Here is a 14541-nt window from a genome sequence, read left to right on the forward strand (position 1 = left end):
TTTAAAACTATCCCATCTTCTCTCTACGCCCACCTCCTGAGCCATACATCACGATAGGTATTATGAGCGACTTATAGACTTGATTTTTGTTCATCGAGAGAGGACTTTACTTTTCAATTGCCTACTCAATCCAAGGTAAAAGTTTTTCTCCTGACATTGTTTTTGCTCTTAATTCTGGTTCAAAAATAAATGAAATCCCTTACAGTCTCGAATTTATATTCGTCAAAAAAGACGTAGCTGCAAAGGCCCAAACGCGCCTATTCTTTCTTTGGGTGACAGTCTTGTCCTCATTTACCGCAAGACCCAGCTTTTTGGCTTCTTTATCTAAGCCAGAGAATGGCTCGAAGGGATGAGAGGTGAAAATTGCTTCCAGTTACTTAGCACATCGCTGCAGGGCAACGATAAAGCTAAGAGTAAGGCACTCATCGATCTCGAAAATTTCCTGCGTAGAGCCGAATACGTCCCTACCAAGATATTTATACCTCCTCCTAGCATAGGTTGGACAGCTGAGTATACGGTGACTAGATGATTCCACCTCATGTTCATTATAAATATAATATATATAACAACTAGAAGATCCGGCAGACGTGTCCTGCCCTAAATTGGGCCAATCTGCATACATTTTAATAAGCTTTTTCCGTCCGACTCTGCCCTCCCCAGCTCTTCACTTTTTCCTAATCCTTTTATTCACTCCTCCCTCCGTCTTTTTCGCTTCATCTATCTCCATCTTTGTCTCATTCTATCTCTTTCTCAATCTCTTTTCTCTTCTCTCAATTTCTTCTCATTCTTATGCATCCTTTATTGCCTGTCCCAGAAGGTGGTATGTGTTTTATTCCAGTCCTAGTCCCAGTCCCAGTCCTAGTCCTAATCCCAGTCCCAGTCCGTCTCTGGATAATATATTACTCTGTACTAAAGCACTCATCAACAGCTTTCATTTGATATCCATATTCTATAAACACACTCTAGGGTTACCCGGATCCACGTTTAGGCCTATATCTCAGACCCTAGTCACCCAGTCACCTATCCTATATTTCAAGATAGATCAAACTACACACGGGGTGCAAAACAAATTCAAAATCGGTGCAGTAGTTTAGGAGTCCATTGGCCTCAATTGTGTGACACGTGTTTTTCATATATTAAGATTTCAAATAATACCATAAAGCCAACATATATGGGACTGTTCAGAATATTAGGATGTGCGGCATGGACTTCCATTGGGCAGTGCACTGTGAAAGCTCCAATACCAGTGCATAGATACGCTTTTGGAAAAGCTAATAGCCCCACTGAGCGCTTGGTGGCAATAACGAGCCGTAATGACCGCGACACACGGCAAGATGTGAAGTCAGCCCAGCGGTTGATAAGCTGACTCCAGGCCTGCCGATCCAGAAGCAGAGAGAAATAAGCCAGCGGAATCCCAAAGTCCCCACGGACAGACATGTTCAATTGGCCTGGATCTACCCGGGCCAAGAGATCAGCCTATAACTTGCCGAGAATATTCTCATACCCTGGTACTCAGCTAATTTTATCCAAAAAAAGTTCGATGCGGGGTCAAACAAATCCCTCACAGCACTCGAACTCCCAGCGGCAGAGCTAAGCGCTTTGATAGCCGCCTGACTATTTTAGTAGATGTTAAATTTCCTAACAGTTACAACGGCGAATAGCATCCCATCTACCGCATCTTCATAGCGACTACCTCCGTTTGGAAGACGCTGCAGTGATAGGGTTAATACCGGCTAATACCCAGCTCATTCCAGATTACTCCCCACTAACCCTCGCGTCCATATAAATTCCCCTCCTTTCATCTCTTGAGGGAATATGAGCAGTGATTGTAGCAATAGTAACGGAAGACGGCGCATTGTAGCCTATCCTGGGATGAAATTGAACTTTTCGAGTTCCCGCAATTCACAAGTTATATGCGGCGTTACGAAGCCGTACTGCCGTCCGGTCATTTTGACGTCGAGTTTGGTGACCGTAAATGATGTGTCTAGTGCTCTATACCAGACCAGAACGCCATAAATGAGAATCGGTTTAACAGGGAGGAGCGCAAGGCCAGAAAGCTTCAGTTTCCTTGTACTACTGGGGAAATAGGTGAACGCTGGAACTCTCCCGAAGGATGGTACATTGGCTATACGAATTTATGTACAAAAAATTTTAATATTTTTATTTTGTAAAGGCACATTGGTGGAAATTGGTTGTAATGACCAAAGTGTTCCAATTTAGCAACAACGGTATCCCGCAGCCTTATGTTAACGTGAAAATCTGTGGCAATTACTTATGTTATACTTAATCAATGTTGTCGATTTTTCAATCGTTTTGGAGCACAACTTATTTGTATAAAATGCCTGTAGATATCCAACACGAAATAATTTACAGCTCCCTTATTTTTTTGTTGGTTTTACAATATCTTCGTATTACGAGCATTACTATCTTTAATTTGCATTCATATTTTAATATTTTTTACTTTCAGTTACATTCTCTCCTTGGCAATTGCTGACCTACTGGTCATCCTCACCACTGTGCCGCTAACTTCCACCGTTTACACAGTCGACTCATGGCCTTGGGGTAGCTTCCTGTGCACGTTTTCTGAATTTATGAAGGACGTGTCGATTGGTGTGTCAGTATTCACACTTACAGCTTTGTCCGGAGATCGGTACTTTGCTATAGTGGATCCATTAAGAAAATTTCATGCGCACGGTAAGTGGAGTACATTTTCAATTGTACTTTTAAGTTATAAATTGTAAGTGCGTGTACGATGAATCAGAGTTTGCGAAGAGACAAAACTTTTGAATGAAGGTAACGATTTTTTTTTTATAAATGTTTCTGAAACGTTTTTCGATATCCGTTCAGAATCTTTCTAAGCTATGGTTGAGACTATCGGTTTGGGATCTTTTTGAAACATCGATTTCTTCTGCATCTTCTCGGAGCGACTTCGGTACCGCACTTTTTTTTAAGGCTTCGGGATCGTTTCGGTATTAGTCTAGCATGATTTCAATTCATTTTGGAATCATGTAGGACTTTGTAAGAACATTTTGAAATCATGGGCCTTATTATGTAACCCGATTCAGTTGGAAACTAGATTCAAAATCTTTCAAATCACATACAATTTTTTTTTTCAAATCGGAAAGAAATTTCTTTCGAATCGATCTACATAGTAAGTTCCCAGATCGAGATTATTTCAAAATATTTTTTTAATTATTTAATAAAATATTTAATTTTTTTTATGAACTTTTCCAATTGTAGCCCAATAAGTTTTAGTCTAACGAAGTATAAGTTATGGGTCTCTCAAAATTTGTATTTCAGATTTTCTTACATAAATATTAGTCTAAGGTAAGGCTGAGTTGGGTGACCGCTGCTCAACATTATTTTGCATTAACTTGTGGTGTCACAGATTTCTTATCATAAAATAAATCGCTGCGTAGCAACGACATACTTTCGGCTGAGGCAAACAATGATACTGTGACAAATATTACCATCTCTAAGCTGTTACTAAGTACTTGCACAACAGCAAAAACATTAAAGCAAGCAACATAAACACATTAATCATAATTTACTCACATACATATGTACAAGGCAACGAAGAGATAACTCACACACAGGTGTAGTCATCAGTCGAAGTAGTACTCACATATACACACGCATATGGCTATGCGAGAGGCTATAAACTACAAATACACACGCATATAGCTGGTAACCAAGTAGAAAATTCTAGAAGAAAAAACGTCTAGATATTTGGGGCAGAGAGTATAAAAGCAGCACAAGCTGAGTAGTCAGGAATTAGTTTGATTTAACCACGCTATTGGTTGCGAAGTATAAGTGTTATTGTGTAGTACTTTCAAAGTAGTCTAATAAAGACCGTTTTGCATTATTGAATATTGCAGTTATTTATTCAACAATTTAGCGATACGAACGTTAGTAGAAGGTGTAAAATAAGTGGAGTTTCCCTAAATTCGTTACAATACCATAAATTTACCCCGGCAATTCGTATACATCTCTACGGAGACATTTATGCCTTATCTTTGCAAAAGCTTGGCACTTAAGCACGAAGTGATTGGATGACACTACCTCGCTATTCTCAATGCATCTAAAATAGTTAGGGGTTTCCAGAATACTGAGTTGCACTGCATGGGTTTCTATAAGGCAGTTCACATTCAGCTCTTAAATTCTCATTGGAGAGATGGGCTTTGGCGGTGACGCAACAAACTAAATGGCGTACCCTTTCTAACGTTTGCTGAGCGCCCGGTCAGAAGGTTCTCGACACCCGGCAAGATGTGGCGACATCCCAGCGCTTGCTTACCGACCCGAGACCCACCTTCAAGGAGCAAACTTCAAGCGCTATATCAAATGCTGGCATTCGCATCCTGTTCACACGCACCATCTAAGGCTAAGGGATCCACGATCTCTGACACGTGATATGTCCTGGCACCTGGCGATTTCCGCCTTAGTGATCAGCGTTTGGATACCCACCTAACTGTCCCATACATACAAAGATAGCCCAATTTAGAGGAGACTTTTAAGGGGGCAAAACTCTTTTTGGAAGGCAATCGCTGGCAGTCTGGGAGTGACAAGGGAAAGTGCATGTCAATGAGGAACTTTAAGAAAATTTCGCCACTTATTTATCCCTGTGATCTCTCTTAAGGACCCCGTTGGAGCAGAATTGTTCGAGGTTATTTACATGAGCCTAAACGCTCCTTAATTCTGATTAGTAGGTACCCATCGCAACCCTGTACAGTGCCCTGTCTGAGGACAGTTTTCTCCTCCTTGACATGTTGAAAACCCGTCTATTGGCAACCCTGCGGTCATTTATTATCTCCTTCCACTACGGAGGTGTTTGCTTAACGCTGTAATTTTTCAGCGGACAGTAGAAATGATAGGCCATATTACGTGGTATAGTAAATTTGTCAACCACAGCTGTTATGGAAATCTCAGATGGCCCCGAGTCTGCTAGCGATGCCACTAGGATTCCTCAACGTGATATTACTGAGACGCTGTTCATCTAGACTGAACTGTAATCATCTGCGGTTAGAGAAGCAGTGCTCTGAAATAATCTTCCATGCCGATATGGGGGGAACGAGGTCTTCCGGGGTCATCACCCCTATTAAAAGTACATATCCTTTATAAATAAGGAGAATAAATAAATGAATGAATTTAAAAAAAAAACCTTCGGGGAAAAAAATTTTCAAAGAGCAATACGAATTTTAAAATACTTATAATTTAAATTTTGTAAGGCTAAAATTGATTGGGCTACAAAACAAAATACTCAAAAATTCAGAGAAGTCTTAATGAAATTTTTCGAGTGTTTGGATTTTTTTCTAAAACGTTTTTCAGATTTGTTCAGTTACAAAGTTCATGGAAGTGTTTTCTAAAATTATCGCAAAAAAATTAAAATTCATTTGACGAAATTTTATACTTTTCAAAATCATTTTCGTGTTCGCTGTTGTATATATCGTGAATGTTTTATTAAATGTTGAAAATGGTTCAAAATTTTGTTTTCTTTGCATACTCTGCAATGAACATACCAGGGGGCCTACTCTGTATTGCGATGCGAAAGGCAGTGCGATGCGAAAATAAATTGCGATGCGAAAGGTAATTGGAACTCTGTAGCAATATCGCATCGCCAACAATGCCGCTTTTTTATTTTTCGCAAATTTTTTGCTTGAGTATGCATCACTGGCAAAACGTCAAAGAAAGAGAACAAAAGAAACAAGGTGATTACAATTTCGGCAAACGATTAATTTTTGTTGAACAAATTAAAAAATGGATTCTGTAGCATTATGGGACGATTTAAATGAAGAAAGGATTGATAGGAGGATTATAAGAGACAACTCCAACATTATGAGTCTCAGCGATCAAAGGTAATTTAAACGTTACAAAATTACTCATATACTATTACTTTATGTCTATTCATTAGTTTTGTGCAGAATTTTCGGCTTAATAAGGAAGCCTTTTTGTATGTGCTAAATAGCATTAAAAGTGAGTTGAAAACTCCACGGAGAGCAACGGCAGTTCCTGAAATAATAAAAGTTTCTACAACGTTGAGGTTGTTTTCGCGTTGGGTGTTTTAAGTAACCCTTTGGCCAAATCTGGGTTTATTGCCATGAAGTAAACTAGGATTTCAAATTTTTGCTTTTGAGTTTTTGTTTTTTGAGTTGTCCTATATATTTTTAAAAGAATGTACAATGAATATAAAGATATCAATTAATAAAATCATCAATTAATACTTACATATTTGAACAATGCGAATGCCTATTACTTGTAGTAAGAAAAATGCGAAAATTAATGCTGTTTGACATTCGCTTTTGCTATACAGAGTGCTGGCAATGCGAAAAGGGATACAAATTGCGAATGGGCAAAATGTCAATGCAAAAGTCAAAATATGCATGCGAATGTCAAGATACAGAGTACCGATTTCGCGTATTTTTTCTTTCGCATCGCAATACAGAGTAGGCCCCCAGGACCACCAATATTTATACGTGTATGTATTAAACTATATACATATTTACATGGGAGTTTAACCATGTCAATATAAATTATATTATCATATCTTTTTCAATTTTTAAGGTGGCGGCAAACGTGCTACACGCTTAACAATAGCTTTTGCCATGTCCATTTGGTTGTGGGCCATTTTGTGTGCCATACCCGCGCTAATCGGCTCCAATGTAAAGGTGAGAGTGTTTGTCTGATGTTATGATACACACATACATACTCACATATTCAATAAATTTATTAAGCGCTGGAAAAACATTAACTAGATTTAACTTTTTTTTTGCATTTTCACTTTAGAAAATTGATATCAATAAGAGCAAATCGTTCGCTGTATGTTATCCCTTTCCGGGCGAATGGGGAGTAGAGTATGCTAAAATGGTGGTGATGCTACGGTTTTTGGTCTATTATGCTATTCCTTTACTTATAATTGGCATATTTTATGTACTTATCGCGCGGCATTTGATATATTCTGCCAATGTACCTGGTGAGATGCAGGGAGCTGTGAGGCAGGTAAGTCAAACTGACTTCACACCAAATGTGTATTATGTGTAACCAACTTTCCATGATAAGTGTTTAATTTCTGTATCCATTTTTCCGAGTGTGTGCAAGTGTAGTCATTAATAATTGAAGAGTTGTCGCTTGAAAGCGTTGACAAATTCCCCATATCAGTGATCATAAGCAAAAGTCGCCCGAGTCCTTTTCTTTTCCGTGGGTCTTTTTTACGATGGTGCAACTTTCGTTGACATACATAAATAAATTAAAAAGATACTAAGCTGATACTTTTTCGAAATTCGAATTTTTCTCGAAGTTATACAACCTTTCATTTTTCTGAACAACTTATCTTCATGACTCGTGATGGCTGATGCTTATTTTTGGCACATTAGCTAGCACAAGAGTACACCAATGCAGGCGTGGTCTACCATGGCAGACAATTTTAAAATGTCAATAATCTTGTTTTTTTTTTTCTTAGCATTTAATTAAAGCTAATAAAAAAACAGGGACGTGTACTTGTGAACATACGTGAGCATCATTAAAAATTGGCCGGTCGCTGGTCCACTTCTCAGAAAAAAGAAGTATCATTAATACTAATCTATGCAAAGGGCTACATATATGTATATACCCAATCGAACAGAATTTGATAGAATAATTCGGTACCTGGTTAACTTCCCTGAAGGAAACCTCACAGGAACACTCTCCGGGCTCGCACAATAAATACGATTTGTTACAATAGATCAGACCCTGGTCCACTTTCCGAAAAGAAAAGAAGTACCGCTATACCAAATTTGAAGCAAATCGCACTTTACAACTCTTTTATGAGGAATAGCCCCTGGTCCACTTTCCGAAAGGAAAATTTTCTCACGTAATGAACTAGTCACCCATACCACACTTCAAGCGGATCGCACCATAAATACAATTTTTTGGAATACACTTAATGGACCAAATTTTAAATCTAAAGCTTCCTCAAACCCCTTTGAACACATACAAAATTTGATCAAAATCAGTCCGGAGTTCAGTGATAAACACACATTCAGAAGAAATATATATAAGATAGCTTAAATTTTTTTAGTGCACAAACAATATCATAGATATGCACGTACAAACACACCAAAAATAGAGCCGATGTTTCTATTTTGTATATCCATTTATATACATACATCCCACTCAAAGCAAGTTAGCTCGTACAATTCACAGCGAACATACACACGAAATGCATTTTCAAGCTTGTGATTTTTGTGTCACATTTTTTATATTTCACTCTCATCAATTTTTCATAACGTGCCTACGGAAGTATAACTGTGGGATTGGGTCTTAAGACTAGAAGTGGTCGAGAATACTAATTAGCCATTTATTTATTACATAAATAAACCCTAAACATACCAATCAGGTCAAATTATACAAATAACATACAACCTTGCAGGTGTATCGTTTTGTGATAGCAAACTCTGCCAAAATGCCAATTTTGAAATAAAACAGCAGAAAGAGAAGTTGTAAAACTGACGCCGAGCTGAATAGTCGTTGCACCGTGACCTTTCGCAAATTTTCTAAAACTATTAATTGTACTTACAAATAAAATCTAATTGAACTGTAATTCAACTAAACCAACTTTGTTATTCATTATTAATATTCAAATAAATAAAACTTTTTGTGAAACAACCACATAACTTCCAAAAAAACGTATTTTAATAAAACGTTGAAACTCATTCATAGGAAGCACAGATTCAAATTTAGAAATCATTCAGTTCTTTGATAAGAAAAAGTATCGAACTCTAGCTATGGTACCAATAGGCGCAGCGACTAAATCTTCCCATATTTGTTGTTTAATCGTGTTTTTCTTTTTCAGTTGTGTCTAAGATCATCCCAGTTCTGAGTTTAGATTGTCAGGGGAGGGTTTCAATTGATGCACAACGATATAAAAGCGTTTTAATTTAACAAAAATTCATGTAAAAAGTTACGCTTATCAACTATCTCAGCGACTGGCATTAATTTATTCGGTGTATATACATACATATGTTCGTGCCGTTTACAAATACATACATATATTCATAACTACTTTATACAAGAGTATGTCCAACCGTGATAGGGTATCATTCGCGCTTTATAGACTTCACCCTTTGGGTCCAATGGATTTACACGAATATTATGGACACGAGTTCTAATTACTTTTGGTACATTTTTAATACAGACAGTACCATTGTGACACGTATTATGCTCCTATGATCTCCTCCAGTTCCGCGAAGGGCCCACCATCAGGATCCGAGAAAATTGTCGAGTCGTTCAACCAAAATTATTGCTCACAAACCAGAGCTATAAAACCCGGTTAAGCTGCCAGTTCTTCTTCTTCACTTTCAACTACAACAACATCGTAGTTTACATCATGCAGCTCCATAATCTACCTCTCTCCCTGTGCAGTATTCATCATGCAATGCACAAAAATCTTCAAAATAACAAAATTTCAAAATAGCACACCAATACATGGGCGAGCTACTATGGTAGCCCCCGACTTTTCCGCCTGTTCACAGAAGCGCGCGTACGAGTAGAAATCACGAACGGTACTTACCCAGCGGACCAAATGCTCACAAATGATACCCCATTTGAAGGATTTACGATATTTAACCAGATAAAACTCTCGCAAACGCATCTGAAAACGATTGCAATGTGATTCATATGTCGGCAAGTTTGTGGCAGTTAAAGCATTGTTTACGATAGTCGCAACAAATAAAACTAGCGAATATTAAGCAATATTTTTATAGGCTTTTTCTGCGTAGTCGGATAAAATATTTCATTTGATACATTTTCGACCCAAATTAAATACTGAAAAATGTTTTTCCCGAGTCGGAAACAATATTATATAAGTATAAAAAGGATATTGGAAAATGATCACAACAAATAGAATGAGCGAATTTTTCAGTTGTGTCCCCCTATATTAAATACATTGAAGCGCACTTGAGGCGTTTATACTTACTTTGCACAATACCGATTATTTGCCTCGATCGAATTAAATCGACTTATCCTAAATTTACTTCAGCGCTGTGCAAGACTGCTAAACGCTCGACCATGCTCAATCCCAACACTTCCGTCCTGCTGGTCAAAGAATATTTAGCTTTTTGAGCAATCGAGGTCCAAGATTTGGTAATCAGCCTCTTTAATACCGCCTAGGCCTCCAAGAAACAGCATTGATAAAAGACAAACAGAGCCTTTACGCGTATGCTTATCATGAGGAGGCATTTGTCTTGAAACAAACTGTTTGCTATATAAATGTGTAATTACATTTAACTAGACCCATGAACCTATATGCCATGATGTAGACGACGACCATGGCGAACGTTTCAAGGATTGTAATTTGAGGGCACGTACCTTGAATATCCGCATCATTTCACGACTGTGCACGATTGTCTCGACACGATCCCCATTTATGAGAGATTTATCTAAATATGTATAATTTTATCCTACGGATCAATATATAGTAAGGACGACAATTAGCAGGACACATTCTACTACACTAGAAGGGGTGCACATTCGTATAATTATGATACTCATAGAGGAAATTCGTTACAAGCTTTAAATTTAATTTGAGGAAAATCGAATCGAATGGGCTGGACGAATCGATTTCGATTTTATCGATGATATAATTACAACGCTACTTGGTACCAAATCTTGTAATATCCAAAAACAAAACTACTCTCCTCATTGTGCGTTGAAAGCAAATAAAGAATTTCAGGCCTAATACTGTTTTCACACAGAAACTTAATGATCTCATTTCACCTTCTAATGAAATCGTAAATTTTTTGCTTTCACACAGAAGTAACTGCTCGATTAGTATGAAGGATGAAATGTCAAGCGAATAAAATGACAATGCTATATGACAGACAATCATGGCGGAACGATACAAGGTGGCAGCATGGTGACATACCTATAAACATAAAAAAATTCCATGTACTTGTAAATTTGATAGACAAATGTCAAAATCGTACTGCGCCGTTAGTTGATGTATCAAATCAAATAAAAAAGGTTATAATCAGCTGTTCGATGCGGCCACCTTGTATCGTTCCGCCATGCAGACAATGACATTTATTTTGACAAATGACATCTTTAGCACTGAACACACCAAAAACTAAGAAGAGGAAGGCTGCCAACAGAGTTGCATTGTGCTTTTGACTTCATTAGGCATTCGATTAGCTACTAATGAAATAATTATAGATTCGAATTTTGTAGGGAAGATTGAGCTCAATAAGCGTCTTAATGTAGAAAACTGCCTTTATTATTCAATAAGCCGTCTGTGTGAAAACAGTATAACAGACGTTCTGTTGTCAAATTACTGTTTTTAGGTTTTGTTAATTAAGTGACGTCCACTTTTGCACTCTTAAAGTTAAGTGAGCAATTGTTAGCGTCACCGATGATTAATTATATCTGCAAGAAACAACTCTGTAATGGAGTCTTTTTTTCGTATTTGCGAAGCCTTCTTTATATGACAAACTGTAATTTTTTTATCTATTTTTGGCTTATAGTTTATCTAGACCTTACGTAAGCTAATACCCTACAAGACAGATACTCTTTACCTAATCGATTACTTAATAACTTGGTCACCAATTATCGTCTTAATCACTTTTACATTTATGTATGTCGTGAAAAAAGTAACGCCCCTGCAAAAATCGCGAGTACTCCATGCATGCATGTATGGAGTACTCGCTATGGACCAACCGACTACTCCAAAATTAACCACAATTCATACAAAAAATATGGTCCAATTAACATTGCGATGTCCTAGGACTGGACCATATACTCCAGCTCCGCATTACATCAGAGTAATCCATGGAGCACCCACAGTCCAATAAACATCGTCCCTGCAAAAATCGCGAGTACTCCATGCATGCATGTATGGAGTACTCGCTATGAACCAACCGAGTACTCCAAAATTAACCACAATTCATACAAAAAATATGGTCCAATTAACATTGCGATGTCCTAGGACTGGACCATATACTCCAGCTTCGCATTACATCAGAGTAATCCATGGAGTACCCACAGTCCAATAAACATCGTGTAGTAATTACAATCGTTAAAAACGAGCAATGTTCGGCTTACACCCTGCAAAACTCGCGAGTACTCCATGCATACATGGAGTACTCGCTATGGGCCAAGCGAGTGCTCCAAAATTAACCACAATTCATACAAAAAATATGGTCCAATTAACATTGCGATGTCCTAGGACTGGACCATATACTCCAGCTCCGCATTACATCAGAGTAATCCATGAAGTACCCACAGTCCAATAAACATCGTGTAGTGATTACAATCGCTAAAAGCGAGCATTGATCGGCTTAAAATATGTTCGTGTAGAAACATGAGTTGGTCCATTGCTGCATTACAGTGGAGTATAATGGTAAGTACTCCAGTGGACCACATGATCCAACGATTTTTGCAGGGCAATGTGTTCGTGTAGAAACATGAGTTGGTCCATTGCTGCATTACAGTGGAGTATAATGGTAAGTACTCCAGTGGACCACATAATCCAACGATTTTTGCAGGGGTGTAGTGAATACAATCGAGCAATGATCGGCTTACAATGTGTTCATCCCTGCATTTATGGAGTACTCGCAATGGACCAACCGAGTGCTCCAAAATTAACCACAATTCATACAAAAAATATGGTCCAATTAACATTGCGATGTCCTAGGACCGGACCATATACTCCAGCTCCGCATTACATCAGAGTAATCCATGGAGTACCCACAGTCCAATAAACATCGTGTAGTGATTACAATCGTTAAAAACGAGCAATGATCGGCTTACAATTTGTTCGTGTAGAAATATGAGTTGGTCCATTGCTGCATTGCAGTGGAGTACAATGGTAAGTACTCCAGTGGACCACATGATCCAACGATTTTTGCAGGGGCACGCGCTCTCTCAAAATAGTCTACGTTTGACTCGCTTTTTCGCTCTTACCTATTGTGTTTTCGACATTCCTTCTCGCTCGATGTTATTTACATTTTGAAGTTACTTCTTTAGGTATGTTTTCGTTATCGCTAACCAAAACATATGCAACAACAACAACACGGGTTACTGGCTTGCCGGTTACCCGTACCGGTTACCTTCTGTCAATTCGCTTTTTCCATGAATGAAACGCGTCCTTTTTGTTTAAATAATATTTAATTAACAAATAGTTCATATTTGTAATGGTTTTTACAATTTAAGTTATTTCCTTATGACCCTAATAAACTTAACATATAAATAAATAAATTAAATGTTGATATGTACAAGCTACATACATAAATACTTTAACGTCCATTCATAGTCGTGCCCATTCTGCAACCTTGTTTCGAAGCTCATAGTGATGCCCAATTTTTCCTGTGCTGGTGTTGTTCAACATCAGTTTGAAGATCCATATGAGTTTTGTAGCTAAAATACCGGAATATAGGCAGCCCCAATTCGTGTTTTCAAAGTCGATTCATAGGTGATGTTGAGCATTTGCTTTTGACTCTTTTCCATAATATGCTTGGTAGGGCCATATATGTGGTAATAAAAAGGCGGAAGGATAGTTGTCGCAGTTTTCCTGTTATTTGAGCAAATGTGTGTTCTTCTTACAGCCACAGCTGAAATATTTAGAATATTGCTATGCGCACATCGTCAAAATCAAATTACCTAGAATGAAAAAGAAACTAATATCAGTAAGGATAGATTAAAAGTTTTTAATATAACCGGAAAAGTTTCCTATAAATAGGACTCCACAATTATCTCTTTTCTGAGAGGCCAAAGGCTTAAGGGACTCAATGAGATTTCAGATAACCAGAATGAGGATCTTGTAAAGTAAATTCAATTGAACCTCCACCATGCCAAAGTATCTTCCGATGGCAGGGGTACCCGAAGATACTTCGCTGTTGCATTTATAGAAAGCATAAAATTATAACAAGGGTTAATTGATGTTACGAAGTAAATTAGGCTCGCTACAAAAACAAAAACAAATATGCAGATTACTGTTTAATCCATTATCCAAAAACAAAAACAAATAAATGCAGATTACTGTTTAATCAATTATGCGAAGTTCTTGAATGGATGTGCAAATTGAAAAGGGCAAAGTACTGCTAAAACTGCTTTCCCGAGTAACCCGGGAACGAATTGATATGACTACGCTTATCCTTCTTTAGCAGCAGTGCCGAGCACCAGTTCTGTGTTGGACAGGAAAATAAACGTTTGGTTGTCTCCAAGTTGATCATATGATACAAAATATGCTCGTTTGCTGCATCTAATTTTCCCCGATTTTCTGGGCTCTGCAAGGGTATCCTCCTGAAAGGTGCATTTGTTGCACCCTGCTGCCTGACCGCTCACCCAACAAAACCAGGCACAACGGAACTTGTCTTGAGACACCCAAAGTGCACTCACGCTTCTCATGGCTCCAGCGGGTTAGGGAGCGTGGCGAATACTGTTTCTTTAACAGCCGAGGCTCTAGCGACCCCATGTTCCTTATGGATCTACATTTGAAGGCGCTTAGTTAGCTGACATCGCTTACTTAACCGGTTGATTCTAAATTAAAACCCAAAACAAAATATAGGTTAGGTTGAA

General features: G+C 38.1%; 1 protein-coding gene across 2 annotated transcripts in view; it reads left to right on the forward strand.

The window, feature by feature from the left end:
• Positions 1-14541, forward strand: part of CCHa1-R (CCHamide-1 receptor) — a 331052-nt gene that overhangs the window by 178944 nt on the left and 137567 nt on the right. For both annotated transcript variants that reach the window (XM_067772690.1, XM_067772689.1), the window contains exons 3-5: positions 2468-2694; positions 6559-6662; positions 6781-6993. In XM_067772690.1, the coding sequence (XP_067628791.1) occupies positions 2468-2694; positions 6559-6662; positions 6781-6993 (544 nt within the window). The remainder of the gene's footprint in view (positions 1-2467; positions 2695-6558; positions 6663-6780; positions 6994-14541) is intronic.

The sequence above is a fragment of the Eurosta solidaginis genome, chromosome 3 (assembly GCF_040869045.1).
Source record: "Eurosta solidaginis isolate ZX-2024a chromosome 3, ASM4086904v1, whole genome shotgun sequence".
Classification (NCBI taxonomy): domain Eukaryota; kingdom Metazoa; phylum Arthropoda; class Insecta; order Diptera; family Tephritidae; genus Eurosta; species Eurosta solidaginis.